This window comes from Camponotus vicinus, unplaced genomic scaffold, assembly GCF_025532165.1.
Source record: "Camponotus vicinus isolate PSW18456_S1 unplaced genomic scaffold, iyCamVici1.0 SCAF_6, whole genome shotgun sequence".
NCBI classification, from domain to species: Eukaryota; Metazoa; Arthropoda; class Insecta; order Hymenoptera; family Formicidae; genus Camponotus; species Camponotus vicinus.
In genome coordinates this window covers 1547975-1566194 of record NW_028141978.1, presented here as the reverse complement: position 1 = coordinate 1566194, position 18220 = coordinate 1547975, and the positions used below count along the sequence as shown (strand labels likewise).

Below are 18220 nucleotides of genomic sequence, written 5' to 3'. Positions count from 1 at the left end.
GTGTGAAAATAATTATTTTATAGTTTTATCATAATAAGAAGCCTAATTATATGTAGTATCAAGATTATATCTCTTTAAATTGTGCGATTTATTTGATCTATTTACGAAACGGTGGGAAAGTGTAAAGAAAAACGGGTCGAGCCGATGACGCAGCTGGCATGCATTCTCCCTTGTAATTATATCGGCTCTTTCGACGCGAGAATTATATTCGAATGCCGCGAAGTCGTCATCGCCATCGTCAGCGATAGAGCGTATCTTTATAGAGAGCAACTTAGAACGCAGGCTCCGCGCAATCGAATGAGCTCGTTGCGTAATCGGTGTGCGTTGAGCATCTCCGCGCAGCGGCATCATCGGCCGGCCTGGTACGTGCGTGCACGTGTGCACTAGGTCGGGACTCTGGGTACCCCTGGGCAACCCAGACTGATCTATCGCGACCAGGGTACATGACATAAAATTTATTATTTTCGCTCCTTCCAGCGACAGGGTTATTAATGAAAGCTATTATCTTGTCAAGAGTTTACTCGTGCGTTTTTACTTATGTTAGACCATTTGGATATTCGGGTAATTATACGATCGTGAAGAGTTCAGATCCGGTTACTCGAAGATTTGACGATTACGTAAGACGAGTTACAAGAGGCTAATCGTCCGCGAAATCGCCCACAGATTCACATTCGCGATTGCGAATGTTACGCGTCCATAAGTTGCAGCTTCAACGTGTACCGTAAACGTTTCCATAAAAAATACCGCACGCAAATATGTAAGCCATAATGAATGCGCTGAAATCATCGGATTGCGGATTGACACATAACTCGCCGATTAACCATCCAGCTTACGGTTAACGTGCTCACGTTTCGCCGTAAATGAAGCGATGATCAGCGTTCAAGAGAAAGACGTGCGTCTCGATTAGAGATACAACGTCCGAACTTTGGTCCGAACGTCCCATATTTAGAAATCGTAGCCGATAATGATGTTTTGACATTACATCTCAACGAATTGGATGCACAAATAAGGAATAGACGGAGGAGGAAAGTCAGGAGATCGGCAATCGTGAAACACCCTCTTATATAGCGCGCCAATTCCCGAGGTTAAAATAAACGTGTTCTGCAGGTCGGATGCGGGAATGCGGCCGAGATAAAAAATCATGAGCAATCGTGAGCTACGAATCCGATAATAGGATACGGCGACCATGTCGAGACATCGCGTCCCACTCTGCGAAGCGCTCCCCGAGAAGCATCGAAATCACCGATATTCTTTAAGAAGAGACTCGACTCTTTCTTGCTGCTCGTGTTAGAGATGAAGTCTATCGACGCGAGAACTTCAGAACTAGTTCGATGTGAATCCCTAAGTGTATGGAGCTCCATGTATCGTTCGCATCCATCGGTGTTGAAAAATAACTGGGAGAAGGCGATTTTTCCATCATTCTTTACAATTAATCACCCACGACTTCAGTATTAGATCTGTAGCGATTGTCAAAGGACGATGCCGTCTTTTGATGCTGCACAAGATCTCTGATCGACGATGTCTTTAAAAATGCAGGTAATCTGAAAAAAAAATTATTGTAGGATATTCATTCAAAATTATGTAACATTTTTTGCTATCCAAGTACAGACTTATTATACCCGATTCCTCTAGTTATGTCTTTGCTATGATATAATTAGACGGCGCGTCGAACTCTGTTTCGACAACATATCGCGGAAGTATCGCGAGATTCGTTATTGATGAGCGATATGTAATAAAGAGATTGCGCAAAACCGGGAGCACACGCGCGCTCTCCTTCTTACGACCTCGTCCGCGCGATCGCACCATTTCGAAAGAATGGGTGCCTGCGTCGGAGGTCGATGGAAGGAAAAAAAATCTGCGGTCTCTCCTCGACAGAGTTCTCTTACGTGTCGCGGTTTTGACGCAATTCCGTGACGGAGCAAAAAAAGGAAGAAAGGAAGAAGAGCGATGATCGCGGAGATTTCTACCGCGCCTACCGTGATAGGCAGGGTGGTGAGAGACAGGTGCGATCGTTTACGTTTTATTGCGCTTCGTTCCAGAGATAGGTGTGATATCAGAAATGCAGGGAGCGCATTCAGTTCATCCGATTGTTAGGTCGAAGAGAATTCCGGTTACACATATATGTACTTTGCCTCCTTAAATCTAGAAATATTAATCATTCTTAATTTAATTTTTTTATTAATTTTTGTTATATTAATATGTAGTAAATATATTGTGCATTTATATCTATAATATTGATTACATATATGAATACTTTAAAGAGTTTATAGGTTTTTAATGTAAATTTCTCACGTCACCGTGAAAGTTTACTAATAATTTCATTAATAATTTAGAACGAATATGAATGAATGTTTAGATAAATCGACGTGAGAATTTATTTCTTAGACACATGTATACTAAACTTAATTACGAACCAATCCATGTTTGCTTTGATCGTGTAGAGAATAAAAGGAAAACACACAAGACATCATTACGTCATCCCCCTCAATTCAGCGGCTTCAACGTTTTCGCGAGACGCATAATTAGGGTATCTCGTTAATTTCCCTTAACTTTCGTTACAACTACACATTCCGCTAATGAATACTGCCTGAATCTATTACTTCATTTTCATATCTTTTCGCTTAAATCATTACAAAATAGAATGGCATTATTTTATTGCCGGCTAATATCTTCCCACGATCATCTCGACATGTACTTTCTACGCTATATGATGGATGTTTATGGCGGGAGAGATCGATATTTCAGATCTATCTCCAAAGAGATATCATTTTAATCATACAGATTATTCGACTGTACTTATTCCTTCGACCGTTTATGCGGAACACTTGAATGTATTACGCGTTTCAACATGCAAAAAAAACTGCAGTTTGCTTCTGCAACGCGACTGGCGTAATCGCGCGTGTCGTTCGCCGCATCGGAATTTGAAAATGTGTCGCGCGGAATTTCGATCTCGAGATCGTTACATCGTCTATCGATCGTGGAAGAGAGAGAGAAAGCGATCCTTTCGATTACATCAACGATGATCCTCTCTCGTTGGCGAGTCGAGTGAATGGGTGCTTCGACTTTCGGTAGCCGAAGCCTTCCCATATGAGATGAGCAAAAGAAAATATAGTTCAGATCACCGGGTAAAGCCGGTTGCATAATATATCTAAGGCGCGTCGCAACGTCGCTCTCGAATTGCTATACAAGGAGACGCTATTCAGCTCCTAATCGTCATCGTTGACCTTTGAGAAGCGCATGTAAATACATCCGAGGGGTGCAGCCTGTAGTACCTGGTCCTACAATGGGAGTACCAGGCTCAAAGAAATCTGGTGGGGACGAACAATTGGTGACAGATCCGCGATCTGATTTCGCCTCAAGGATTTCGCACCCGGCTTGCCTTGAGCGCAGCGCGAATATAAGAGGAAGTGGCTCTTGACGAACAGATCGCCGGGCATCTGACAATGAGATAGATCGCTGATCATCGCTGGGAGCTCCCGCAGAGGGGTGAATCCTTTCGCCGACAACTTTCGGACGGTGCTTAGATGCGATGCGCCGATTTCTCGTAACAGTTGAAGAGCACTTGCCGCGTGCTCGTTTTCCGAGGATGACGCAATCATGAGCATAAGTAGCCGATTATCGATTCTCTCAATTATTGTGCCAGAATATCGACTACGTCGATAATAAACCCCGAATATGTGGTGGTCCACTTTATTCGCCAGAAAGGTATTGTGTTCGCTCCGTAGACAGAGCAGCCTTGTGTCCATTAGTCGAGCAATTGGCGCGATTGCGGAACATTTCCGATGAAAATAACGGCAAAGTCAAAGATGTTACCAGATGTTACTTACAAGGCGAGCGTCGACAATTGACAATTGCTTTTTAAGTACGCCACGCACGTACGACACAGCTTCAAATTCTCCAGAGACAGTACCATAGAAAGGAACACTCGATTAATCGCGCCTTAAGCTACAGAGTAATTATATTATATTTGACGTGCGCACAAGTACTGTAATCGCAGCGACGACTAATTAACAATTCGTGCCGTAGATCTCCGTCAATGTAGAAATTTCGCCATAATCATTAGCAAATAATTCGCTACGAGGACTTTATTGATCTCAAACCGGTTCTCTGATCTGAAAAATCGATACTAAATAGAAACATAAAAGAAAGAAAGAGGAGGTAGCGAAGATTTTATTATAAAAGGAAGAGAAGAGGTAGCGAAGATTTTATTATGAACTAACCTAATTACATTTAACACAATCCATTTCCTTGCTATTAGATTAAGCGATTAAAATTCGATGCTCTGATTAATCTTGAATTTTTGAGAAAAAAAATAATGAAATAGCATCGAGATATGAATATGCGAGTCGAATAAATGTATTCAATTGTAAACAAACACCGCGATACGTCCTGTCAAAAATTCAAACGTTCCAGCTGGCAGCACCGGCGCGTTCCGAGCGCCATCTGTGCGTGACATTTGGAACTCGCACGCCAAATCCTTTCAAGGTAATAAAATCCCGCCGATAAGGACGCGAAGAGTATCCGGGCGACACTTGGCCGGTCATCATCGAAAACCGTTATTATGCGGCATCCGTTGTTGACGCCTCGTCTCTCGTGATCCGTCCTTTGTCGGCGCGCAAACAGGCCGGGAAATGGCGGAGGCCGAGGAGGCCGATCGGCCGAACAACGCGCGGCTGTTCCAGGTCGCCGTCACCAACAGTCTCAGGAACATAAGCGAGTCCGTGAGGTGAGCAACCGTTACATTGTACACCGAAAGACGCGCCCAACGCACGCGTGCGTCTTCTTTCGATTTCGCGCGCGCATTTCTTGTACGCTTAACCTCTCATCTCTCGTGAAGAAGGACAGAGAGATAGTCTAAATGGTATAGGTGCTTTAGGTGTGTGTGTGCGAGATAATTTTTCGAGTCGAAGGAAGTGTCGTGTCCTCCCGTGTATGGCTTTCTACTGCGAATTTAGAATGTATTGTTGTATCACAATGGGTTCTTTTACTCCTTGCTTTTTGCCTATTTTTCTTTAATTCGATATTTCTTTGCGCTTTTTCAATTTTAGTGCCTACTCGTACGTTCGAATTATAATTCTTATGCCCAAACATGCTCGCGCAATAACAGTACTGCTATCAAAAGTATGTCAAGTACGTCATGCGGTCTCGAGAATATTTCTCGGAGCGACCAGCATCTCTCGTTCCTTAGGACCATCTTCATTTTTCGACAAACGCGGACATTAACACGTTTTAATAAAGAAATCTCGTTAGAAACTTAAGAAAAATTTAACGTTACAAATAAAAATTATATCGAGAAAAAATATATAAAAATAACTATTACATATACGTCTTCTGATGCAATAATATTACACAATCTATAGAAAGGACATACGAGCGATGTGAAAAATTCATATTTCACATCTGTCAATAATATAGTTTCGAGTGTTATGTAAATGGAACGAATACAAAGGAACGTTTTACGCTCGAGACGATCCATCTTTTTCACGAGATGCCGAGTTTCGTAATTTATTGACGACAACGGGACGAAACGGGAAACGGTGGGGGAGGGATCGGCATCGCCGATGACCCAAACGCACGACTCGGTGTTACTCGATGTCATTGGCCTCCGCGGTTCGCATGTTAATTCCCGGTTCGCCGTCGCTCACGTGTACTTGATACATACGCGCGTCCGGGGGCTCTCTTTCGCGGCTAAAATCTGCCTAAAAATCGCTCGGTCCCTTTCGGCGCATCGCGCGCGGACTTCCAGGAACATCTCGGCGCGAGCCCACCGGTTGACCTTCGAAGAATTCCACGAAGCGTTCGGGGAAACAAAGGCCTCCCGTTGCGGTCACCGGCGCGGGAACGATGGTCATTCGTCCGCCGCGTATCGCGGACATCGTACACGCGTGCGTGCGTGCGTACGTGCGTGCATTCGTTCTGCGGCACGACTCTTTCGGTGCGCGGATGTAAATTGAACGTAGTTTGTCTCTGATGGTCGCCTCGTGCGGACGGGATGTTTTTAAGCACCGTGGAATAATGAGAGAAATTGCTCCGCGCTTGATTTTACATCTGTCATTGATTTCTGTACGCGGTACCGAAGAATGCGAGCATCTCTCACTCCCGTGGACCATCGTGGAAGCGTGCTTAGTTAGGTCTGGACTAATGCAAATATGTAGCATCGATTTCAAATTGCACCAGTCCCGGCCTGATTGAGCACGCAAGAAACAACATTCTCGTTGACAGTGCAATCAGTCTTGGGTAAGTTCGATTGTGGATAGATAATTTATGTAGATAGGTAGAACGATATGCGAATAAATGTTGCGTCAAAAAATAAATAACGTCTCTTGGCGATTTTTAAAACGTCGGAAACTGAGTAGAGACTGGATCTTATTGTATGCTTATTATAAGACGCACGGCAAGAGGTCGATTAAAACCTCGCGGTGCTCGTCCCTTGTGATCGAAGGTGCCGCTGCTCTTTGTTTGGCGCATCGGGACAAAGAAAAATTCCCGATCCTCGGCGTGATACTCGTCACGTAATAATTATGCATCATACGCTGGGAATGCGCATCCGGTCGTGCGTTGGAGTCGACGGAGTAAAAGAACGCGTATATAAGTATATCTTTCTTGTATATCTTTCAGGTGGATAAGATGCCTTTCCGTGAAGCGATATAAAGCGCATATGTAATTCAAATCGTGCCACGCAGCAGCTCGTATTATATTTCCGGATGTCGCGCGATGCATTAATCTTAAAATTAGATAAGGGCATCATTTTATCGACTTAGGATATTTATACGTATTTAATAATTTGATACAATAATTGCATCATACTAATCTATTCCCCACTAATCAATTTGCTTCGTTATTTATTTTTCTTCTAGCGAGAATGAGTTTGTCGATATACTCCCGATTCTTAAATCGAAACCCAGCATTGCCCAGAAGTTACACAAAGCCCTAATAAAGGAACTGTATAATGGTATGAGTAATGATGTGGAAAATATATTGAAGGAAGGCAGTTTGCAGGATGTTTTGAGCAAAATAGCTAAACTGTCCGAGGAAAATACGACGTCCGTTAACGAAGACGCATGGTCAGTGATAGATTTGTTAAAATATTTTAATAATTGCTCGATATAATTTTTAATTTAAGTCGTTTATATGTGATTGCAGGCGTCCACCGGGAGATGTTATCACACATTTGAGATCATTAGATGCACACAAAATCAAGGAAGCAACTGAAGAATTGGAGAAGCAAGTAAATGAAATAGAAGAAGAGAATGAAACTCTAATGAAGACAATTACAGAAAATAGATCAAGAATATGTGCCACGAATGACAGCATGATGAGAATTTTTGATCGTATGCCAATCATATTGCAAGAATTAGAGAAAATGTATGAAGAGTTAACGAACTGTCACAAAATGATCAAAGATGAACATTTTTAAGATAAAGTTTAGAAATATTTGGTGTGTGTGTATGTATGTATGTATGTGTGTGTGAGTTGTGTGTATTTATATCTATGCTGTACATTTATATTAAAAATAGATTTATTTGCTTATTACAGATTACACAAAAAAACTTACATAAACATTAAGATATTAAACATAAGAAATTTTCTATTTTATTTATACAAAATTTATATAAATTTTATTAGTTTGTTGTATTATATTATAAATCGTCGCTTCGATTTATTTTCCAATGTATCTTCTAGAACAATATTTATTCGTTTTTTTATGTTCGGTGAAATAGATACAACGTTTTCGGATTTTTCCTTTAAATCTTGAAGCAATATCGCGTTCTTTTCCTAAAAAAATAAATTTTTGTTGTAGAAATTTACATGCAAACTTTGCAATAATAATTAAACATAGGTGGTGAAATCACTTCTTGTTCCATGATCATAGCCTTTACGCGGATAAGCTTTTTATTGTTGTCGTCGGCGTTTTTCTTTAATTGCGCTAACTCTTCCATCAGTGCGTCTCTCTGTATCGTCAATTCATTTATCTTTGCGCGAACTGTCTCGTCCAAGTCTTCGTAATCACCCAATTTTTCCGTACACGTCTCATAATTTAAATGTATATTTTTTAAACGCTCGTGAAGATCCTCTTCCATCGGTTGTACGTTATTTAATACGAATAACGCTTTACTTTGTAATTGCCTCACATTGCAAATTTTTGTTTCCATATTTTCATACTTGTCACGAGAATCGCGCAATTTCAATTTGTAATGATCAATCTTTCTTTCCATCTGATGGAGTTCGCTATTATAATCTATATCATCGACATTCATCGCGCTGACTGTACTGGAAGCTATATAACTCGTTTATCTGTATTATTCCATTTATTTCGGCAAAGATCTGATACGAAAAACAGGATAAAGTAACAATGATTACCTTGCGTATATTGATTAATAATTCTTCTTTTAAAATTCCCATTAAATTCATTGTTATTCATCTTGATTCCGTTTCGAAAGTTATCCGACAATATGGTGAGAATTTGCATAAGTTTTATCGAAGGCACTAATGCCCTTCCAACAAACATCGCGACTAGAGTGAGAACTAGTGAGATTAAAAATAAATATAATATATCTAGAAATACAGTTAAGAGGAATATTGCGAGTTTCAATATTTTGTATTAAATAATTCATTATATATTTCAATTATATATTTTATCTTAAGCATTGGGAAAATTCAAAAATTAAATTCTTAAAATTATTGTATTAAATAATTCACTATATATATTAATAATAACAAATATAATGAATTATATAATAATTTATTACACATTTCGAATCTGACATTTACTAATGATAGGCTGCATTCATAGTTTGTTCGCTTATATTTAAAATCGTTTAAAGTAAGATCTGAAAATGCGATTATTTCATTGATCGAATAAAATGGTAAGATAACCAAAAACTTTATTTAGACGAACTATGTATATTTCGAGTTACACTTCTATATTTATTATTTAACCTTCGATTACTTCGATACTATCGAACGATTCGACTTCGATATTGCGATTCTCGAATCCAGTCAGTCGTAATGGAGTGAGTCGCGACAGATTGTGCGTCTCGGTTTCGAATCGCTCCAATTTTTCGCGATCGTCGCCATCCGAAGGTGAATCTCGCGTGCGAAAAGTAATCGCGGGAGTGTGTCGTACAGTGTCAAGTGTTTTTTTGATCGAATAGTGTTGTAACATCGTGATTTCCATATCAGTGGTTCGCCAAGTCGTAGACCCGGTGCCCATCCACAAATCATCTACCATATATTTACCATTATTTTCTGCGAGGAATCTATACTTTATCGCCAGGTATGCATAATACGTCATTGTTTCATCAATCTTTTTAGTAATTTTTTTACATCTATAATACATTTTACTATTTATTCAAATATTGAATTCCGCGTTAAATAGCAACTCGTTTATTTCCCCTTTTTTCCACTCGTCATCAATTCATTTTACATTAAATATAAAAGACGCATTTAAAGCGAGCAGACTCAATTACGCGATTAGCATCTAGTCGATAACGGCGTGAATCGCCGCGATTCAAAATAGCCGAGCAAACATGGCGCCGGTCACGCCAGAGCGTTTCCCGCGTAAACCAGCGCCGCGCTCCCTCCGCCGATAGATGGCCTGGCGTCCGCAAGATGGCGGCAGCGCGTTCGATCACAACGCACCCGCGGCTCTCGCCATTGCGACGTGATTGCCTATCCAAGTTTCGTGTTTGTGCGTGAGAGAATTCAGTCCCGGTGCGTCGGATTTTTCTGCGGCGGCCTACGCAAGTACAAGTAAGTTGAAAATCGCTCTTCCCGTCACGTCGAAACGCTCGCCGATCGCGACCGGCGAGCGGAGTCGCGCGCGCGGTACGCGAAACGTCACGCGTCAAAGGCGCGTCGTCGCTCTCTGGAGAGAGGGATACGCTACGTTCTTTTTCTTTTCTCCTCGGGGAGGGTTAATTTCGCTCGACCGTCGACAGACACGTCGCGGCCGTGTCCTCTTCCTTCCTTCCTTCCCCGCGCGCGCGCGCGCACGCTCGTTCGCTCGCCCCTTCGATCGCAACCGATCGTAACCGATCGCGATCCTCCGAGAGATCCGTCTCGATCTCTTCCGAGGCTTCCCTTTTTTCGACGCCGAACGCGACGGACCCGATCCGACGTTTCACGTCGCGGCGAGCCCGCGTCGCGTCCGTTTTGGAGGTTATACGCGCGTCGACGCGCCGCTTCCAGAAACGCGCGACGCCGCACGAGCTGTCGCGCGCGACGATGATGGCCGGAGTCGATACTTTCGCGTCTTCGCGAATCTTTACGTTTTCGTCGTGGTCCTCGGGTTCTCGGTGAGGTTATGAATATATTGCGCTTGTTGGAGTAGGTACCGAGGAGCATAGTCTAATGACGAGTCACGTTTCGACGAATTTTCGTGATTCAATATTAAAGAATTTAATTAAAATACTCTGACCGTATGTTCTACAGTCGCAAATGCCTGTGTAATTAATATTGTTATCATGCTCGAATTTTAATTATCTTAAAAAAAAATATATATATATATATATATATATATTTTTTTTTTTTTTTTAATTTTGATATTTTGTCGCGTATTGTGATAATGCTAGAAACGTTATAGGCTTTAACGTAACACATTGTTTGCTCGCAACGAAGAGAAGGAGAGTTCGATATCTGCGCACGAGCTGTTATCTCGCGCGATAAGTGCTCCGTATGACGTACTCGTGTTACACATGACCCAGAATATATTTTCGCAGGATTTTTATATTGTCCGTCTTTAAATCGAAATTTTTTAATTATAAATCTAGTACTGTATCTTTCGGATCGTTTTTCGAATTAAAATCAATAATATAATAAGTTTTGCATATTTGTATAAAAATATAATATAGAAATATAAACATATATAAATATTATATAGAAATATAAATATTCGTCACAAATATTTTTGATAAAATAAATTCTCTTTCGTGCGACATGTTTCATATCTACAAATTGAATTGAAATTAATTCAGTTTCATTAATAAAGAAAATATTAACATTTTTGTGTAATTCATGTGCAAAGTTTTTTTGCGATAGTAATTCACGTATTCTGCAAATTATTAATAAAAATGATTTTACGTTCCATCAATGCGAACGAATTGTTTTGAATTGTGATTCAATGTTGATCTTCCACTTTTTTTAAGATTTCATAAATAGAGAGAGAAAAACTTTCTGATACGGTTCAAGCGAAATGGTAAATGTTAAATGTACATACATATTTTATAAACGCAAAATCCACAATCGAACAGTTTGTTGTTTGAGATTTCAATTTTTTAAATTGTCTTGAATCTTTCAAAAAGAATAGATTCCTTTTTGTTTATTTTTATCACGCACGAAAATTCTTCAAATAAGCTTGAATTTTAAAAATTGAAAATCGTGAGAATATATATCGCGGCACTTTAAATTTTAAAATTTTACAGAGTATCGAATAATTTAGCGCTACTATTTTATATTATTACTATTATATTTATATTATTACTATTTTATACTATTTTATATTTTGTGTACATGTGTCAGAATTAATATTTGAATACTCGTGAACGGCTGAGAATTTCCCGAGCAACAATTCTATTAATACCTCGATCTAAAACATTTTTACTTCGCGAGCAATCGCTGATATAAAGCGGCGTGTTTCTTCAATATGCATGTGTTGAAAATGTATGATATAACTCTTCGTTATATTTTACTACAATATCAACTCTGTCCACGACAATTATACTATGCTAACTTGAGCGAGGGTAATAAACGAGCACACAGACTTATTCAAACCGGAATTTGCTTGGCCTCATTTTGTGGATTCAAGTTATTACGTAAACGATCGATTCCCGTTTTTTTTAGATTTAGATGGAAGATCGTTTCGAGATTAGTTCTTGATCTCGTCTTGCGAGATTACTTTCTCGGCCCTGAAGAATTTTCAATTGCACATTGCAGATAATACTCAACTATTATATTTATATTCAAGAGTCGCGCGTTCTTTAACCGATAAATAAAAATATCAGATCCTTATTTGCATTTCCGCGATTCGCGATAAATGAGAGATCATGGGAGTGCGGCTCTTCGACGGAGCGGGTCCAGAGGAGAAACGTGCCCTTTATTCATCATCATCGCCGGATGACAGGACGGAAGGGGAGGAGGAGATAGTTTGGGCTAGGTCAAGCCGAGTTGATTCGTCCCCGAATGGCAATCGAGGGGATAAGGGTTCATAGGGGCGAGAAAGGGGGAGGAGGGGGGAGGGAGGGGGAGGTTAACGCGACCGTTTCGTCCGATTTCTCGACGGAGGGAGAAGCGAACGTACGGGGGTGGTATTTCTCCCGATCTCCCTCCCCCTCCCCCTCCCCGCCGCTGTCGCGCCCGACACAATGGCACAACAAAGCGTTACCAGGGTAACTGGCCGACGGAGCGGTTGCCATCACAAAACTTTCCAACTTGTGATTGCAAACATTAACGTCGCCGCGCCGGCACACGCGCGCTGCCGTGCGGATTCACACGCACGACACGCCGTTCTCGCACGCCCGTTTGGCACGCGAGCGCGCGTGCCTCGAACACGCACTTTGTTGTTTCCACTAAGTGCCGGGTGGAGAACAACGGCGGCGGCGACGAGAGGGGGGGGTGGAGCGGGCGGGGGTGGGATGACGACGACGGATGGATGCTTCTTTCCGAATCGTTATGCCTCAAGGTTCCTTTATTATCATCTCCTCGCATAGAGAATTCCTCCTTGTCGAAAGAGAGAAAGTATCACCTTTGACAGCAGGTGCACGCTGGCCAAGTTGACGCGGTGATAGTCGGATTTTGGTTAAAATCTTCGCGATGAGCGAAGAAAACGACAACTTTGACAGATTTATTCCACAACTTTTCAACCCTTTTTGTTATATAAGACCCGTACCTACCTAAAAAAAATTGCGTTAGGTCATCATAACGCTCGCGTATAAATATTATAGAGGAGACCCGGCGATGTGGACAATTTTCCATGCGATTGTTTGGATTACGTTATTGAAGAAACTTTTTAATCGGGACTCGAGAAACGCTCGAATGTGAATGAGGATGTTCTTTCCAGTTAAGCAATAGAGCTCTATCGGCGACGCGGAGGAGCCGAATTTGCGAATTAATGAGCAATTAGGACGCTTGACTGGCGTCCGAGCATCGTTACGTCGGGTGGTATAATAGATGCGAGAGCTCGGTCGATTCTAGGTCTCGAGAAAACGCGCGGCGTGGGTCAGCCTTGATTACTTCGCAGTCTCCGCGCGAGCTGGTCTCACGATTTATGCAAAGGGATCGACCGCCGCCAACCGCCGGTCAACCTTGATTACACTTTTATCACTTGAAACGGGTCCGGCACTTTCAGCGCGTAGCAGCGCGTAACACTGACACCGCGCGCGCGTGTAATAACACGTGGACAATGGATTGACCTAGTTGGATGTAATTTTACAATCTGGCTTACCCGGTACGTGTTTTTATGTTAAATGGCTCGTAGGACGTCATTCGCGGTCGGCGCTGATTATTTCCCACGCGCGACGTAATCGATACTATCGGCGGAGGATCCGGGGGGCGGAGGGGGAGGAGAGGGCGCAAAATGATTTTACGCGTATATATACATATACATATTATTTTGCACAATCGCCATTTGCAATGACGCCCTTAGGCGCTGCGATATTTCGCGGATTGTCGGAAATAATTGATGCAACCATTTTACGGACATTTAAAATGGAATGAAAAAAAGGGGGGAAATGTACACACGTGTATTATGCGTCGAGATTATTTAGTTAGGGGATATAAATAAGCTTTTTTTTTGTATATATCGTACGCGTGACCTACGGAAGATTAAGAAGCGAAAGAAAAATGTCTCTCGGGCACTTTAGCTTTCGTGGAAGGCGGAAATTAATGGTTTATTTTATTCGCTGCAGAAGACTCCGTGACTTTAATAACGGCGGCAAGTTTCGCGCTATCTCGCGCGCGATGGATGACGAAACTCTTAATTAGATATCGGAAAAATAGAACTTTCCGCGTAGATCCGTCTCACGGACGAAATGAGATATTTTGTTTCCGTAACTAGCGAACTGTGTTTCGCCGAGCGATAAATTAACCATGTAATTCTCAACTTTCCTCTAGTTGATTACGTTCGATTTTCCTCTCTCTTAAAAATTATTTACTCGCTAATTGATTTAATTCCAATGCGTCGCGAAAAAGAGTTGTTATTCCGAGTAACTGTATATTTAAAATAATATTGTTGTGCGTTTTTATAAAGTATAATTTTCAAAGTATTGGTAAAACAATAAAGAGAAAATAGATAGTGATAATTAAATTAAATTAATAACTATGTTCTTTTTTTTTATTTGTTTGCCATCCAAGCTATGAATTTCTGGCATTTAATTAATTCTTTTTAAACTCGCGTTTTGCGAAGACAGGTGGCGGATACAACAATTCTTTTCGCGGATTGCAAGTAAAAACGATACGTGTTATCGATTCGCACACTTTTGTCACGTTCTAGTTAGCCATCTGTCTGAGGAGAGCAGGCGGCTAAGTAAAGTGAAACCGTTTTGTGTAAATGACATGGATCTAAAATAGGATAGACTATGTTATGCAATCAAATCGATAAGGTGTTTCCGCGATAGCTGTTCAAATAATTTTTTCATGTATTTCCTCTCCTCTTCTGTCTCTCTTTTTTTATTTATTTAATATCCTCCTCCTTTAATTTTCTAGATCTCTCTGATAGAACAGAATGTTTTCAAATCCGCGAGAAACCCGAAAACAATGTCTTATGTTCGAATGTGTTCTGTTTATACGATTTATAAGAACGCTAATACCTTAGCGTGTGTCTAATTATGATGACAGGTGCGAATTCATTATTGGTAATTGCACGCAAGCAACTCGTGTGGTTGCACATCTACTCGCCATGCACTATTTGCGCTAATGTAGTGTATTATTTTACCACTATTAGCTGTTCATATACGAGCCATTGAAAACCAGAGTTCTAGTTCGAATACTTTACATAATGATGCGGATTGGTTAATTACAATTACACATCACAGACTTTCTACATACATTTGTAAGATTTTTCTTACACGCCTAAGGCTGCTTTTGAAACAGTCTACAGAGAGATTCGATGTTCTACATACAAGCTAGATTTTTAAAAAAGATTTTATAAAAATAGAAAATTATTAAAAAAAGGATTTTTCGTCCTTCAACGAATAAAAATTTGGATTAATAATTCCGACGATATTGCAAGTAGCTCTTAGGACGACACGCGGGAGGATGAAATATGTCATGTTGGCTATTACGAGGGCGATTGCCCAAGAGGATTGCAACAACGTCACGGCATTCCTTATCGCGTCCTCTGCCGCGGAGTTTCCCTTTTTGAACTTCGCCTCCTTTCGTCCCCCGCCATCGCCAACTCGTAGTCCTTGGATCGAGCACTTTTACGCGACGCTGGAATGCAGCGGTTCGCCGCTTGTGTGTGTCGTTGATCTATCTAGGTCCTCCCCGTTCGCATAAAAACATCGTGCGCGTAATTCTTCGTTGCCTTTTCTTTTCGCGATCTCTTATGGCATTCGCGAGGTTACGAGATTACTCGTTCCGTTAATTCTTGCGCTCGTCGGGTTGCGACGTCGAATGGAATTTTATCGCTGCTTTAATTGCGCCGCGTTTCCACTTTCAATCGCGACACTTTTTTAATAGCGTAGACACAGTAGACTGTCTTCGGTCTATGCCGATTGAGTCTCGCGATTGTTTTTCACCAGATTGCTCCTTGCTCGAGCTCATATTTCTATTCTTTAATGCGAAGGAGATTTCTTTTCAAATACGCCTCTTGGAGCGTATGTTCGCGACAAAGGAATGGTTGAATAGGCTGCGAATTCTGCATCTCATTAATCACGACGCATACGAATATAATGAGTCAAGTGTGACTTGAAAAGGATTAGTCCGATGTACCGGCAGATGTTGTTTTACAAGCGTAGACGTAGTAACTGGTAACGATGAACGGATGATATTGATGGCGTGCCTGGCGTGCTTTGAAACAAAAAGCGGCGTCATGTAGGGATTAGCTAAGAGGATTGAAGGTGGCGAGCGCGATATCGCGCACGTGTGTCTGTCGGATTAATGCGCTCGTACGAGAGCACGCCATTAAATCTGATCGTCGTTCTGCCGCCAGATGAAAGAGATTCACAATTGTACGTAATATTAATTGCAATATTTTCCAACCTGTATGTATATTAGTCGCGAATTTTACGTTATCGATCATTGTTTCGCGATGCGGATCGCGCTATCCGATTACACAATTGCATAAACATCATCCTTATTTTTTTTCTTTTTCGTTATTTCTTCACTTCCGGTAAAAGAAAAAAATGCCACGCGATCGCAACGTCTCGGGCTGTAGAAGAAGCGCGTTGTGAGAAATCTACGTGCAAGATATGTATCGTTTTAAAACGCTCTCCGTTTACGTAATCAGAGTTAACCATTCAGGTAGGGTAAGGGAACTCGAGAACCCGGGGATCGGAGAAGATCGAGCATCAACGGCTCTAAGCGCGCCGCTCATTCCTATCTCTCGTAACTGAACGTCGAGCTTCGCAACTGACGTCGTCGTCGTCGTTTACGTAACGAGTTCGCAGACAGAACTACACAGCTCGGATTACCTGCATGCCAGGTGCTGTTGCTCAAACTATCTTCTGAGAACTGCTTGTCAGACGGGTCACGTGTAAAACGCGATTAAAAGAGACGACCATAAAAAGTCGACGAGAATATCTCTTGAATTTGACTTAATTCGGATTGTTTAGTTTGCCACATTAAGTGCGCGATTTAATTCGCGGATACGCTATAGTTTTATAGAAAAATTATTTTATTATTTTATAATAATATTTAAATTTATAATATTTAAATTATTTTATTTTATAATAATATTTAAATTTATAATATTTACATTATTTTATTATTTTATAATAATATTTAATTGTTTTAATCTTTGATGAATATTTTTAATAATTATTAATTTTGTCACTGGAAATGTTCTACACAAAAAATGAGCAATTAAATAAGATTCTTGTTTTATATTAATCATCGAAAATTAATTGTTGGTAAAGCAAGTCGATAGTGGAAACACTTGTTCTTCTCATCGGGAGAGAATTTGTCGTTTTTCCTGGCCGACATGTTCCAACTAAAGACTTCTGACATTAATGGCCGTCTGAGTTTATCTTTCAATGAATGGAAACACTTGGCCTTGGATAATTCGCGCAAATTGTTCTACGATCGCACAATCGTGGTGTAACCGCTTTTTCATGCATCTATCAATTGATCAAATACATGTGCTATTTGATTTAAAGATAATTGCGACAATTCAGTGAACATGAAAAAAACATTTTTCAATGATGAAATTAACAATGAAAAAATATTTTCAAAAATTAAGAAACAATTGATTCAATATTTGATCATCTTATGTAAAAATCATATAAAATAATTATATTACAAAAATTATAAAATCACAACATAATTATATTACAAAATGTCATTTATCTTTATTTCACGCGGAATTACTCTTGGTACATGTAAGTCGAAAGTCTCTCGAGCATCGAGACGCATCGAATTTTTCGCGTGAATCACGTGGGCGTCAATGTCCGTGGACCTTATGCAGGTGCACCAGCTTGTGTATGACCACGATGCAAATGCGTCCGGCGTGGAACCTCGTTCTGACATGTCAGGTGACCTTGAACTTGGCATTGGGCGACCCCGTGCATCCTCCTCTCACTTTTGCGAGAACATGAAACTTTTACTTTCACTTTGCACCGGATTCTCGTTTACGCGTCCTTAATGCACGCAATGTAGGCCGAACGAAAGGAGAGCGGCAACGGTGGCGGCTGCTGGTCCGCCGCAACATCTTTCGAGATACGTAGATAAATCGATCGCGATAAATGAGAGAGAGAGGGAGACTGAGTTTCTTCGCGAGGATAAACGCTCACGTGTGTCATTTATACTCTTTCTCCGATATGATAAATTGTATTTTTGAGTCGTTCTTTTTATACACGCAATCTCTATTAGATATATATTAAGATAACAACGTATGTAAGACACGAGCTTTACCGACTTGGTATCAATGGAAAGTGTTTGATTCACAAATTACTGGAACAGCTGCGACAACAAGCGGTGCCAGAGGATTTCTCGGAGCGTGACACTCATTGTTCCGCGCGATCTTGGCACGCTTTGACCGTGCGATGAACGTTCAAACCAGTCGAAA

General features: G+C 40.9%; 3 protein-coding genes and 1 long non-coding RNA gene across 7 annotated transcripts in view; 2 read left to right on the top strand and 2 right to left on the bottom strand.

Annotated features, from left to right (window-relative positions):
- Window positions 1-1363: 1363 nt before the first annotated feature.
- LOC145973365 (uncharacterized) lies at window positions 1364-4818 on the bottom strand. Its single transcript, XR_014439419.1, has 4 exons — window positions 4221-4818; window positions 3828-4112; window positions 1977-2142; window positions 1364-1541 (listed from the first exon to the last, which is right to left on the bottom strand). It is a non-coding gene; the product is annotated as an uncharacterized LOC145973365 (long non-coding RNA).
- Window positions 4517-7647, top strand: LOC145973360 (uncharacterized). The gene is made up of 3 exons (XM_083102665.1): window positions 4517-4726; window positions 6858-7064; window positions 7144-7647. The coding sequence occupies exons 1-3, from the start codon at window positions 4632-4634 to the stop codon at window positions 7415-7417; spliced, it is 576 nt and encodes a 191-aa protein (XP_082958791.1). The 5' UTR covers window positions 4517-4631; the 3' UTR covers window positions 7418-7647.
- On the bottom strand, window positions 7465-9879 carry LOC145973358 (uncharacterized). Its single transcript, XM_083102659.1, has 4 exons — window positions 8773-9879; window positions 8362-8526; window positions 7854-8278; window positions 7465-7776 (listed from the first exon to the last, which is right to left on the bottom strand). The coding sequence occupies exons 1-4, from the start codon at window positions 8786-8788 to the stop codon at window positions 7636-7638; spliced, it is 747 nt and encodes a 248-aa protein (XP_082958785.1). The 5' UTR covers window positions 8789-9879; the 3' UTR covers window positions 7465-7635.
- Hnrnp-k (Heterogeneous nuclear ribonucleoprotein K) overlaps window positions 9020-18220 on the top strand; it is an 86122-nt gene continuing 76921 nt past the window's right edge. Inside the window, exon 1 of one of the 4 annotated variants that reach the window (XM_083102649.1) lies at window positions 9020-9277. The gene's annotated coding sequence lies outside the window, so the exon portion shown is untranslated. Of the gene's footprint in view, window positions 9278-9600; window positions 9754-18220 lie in introns of those variants that run through there. The other 3 variants (XM_083102648.1, XM_083102656.1, XM_083102652.1) reach the window with 3 other exon arrangements.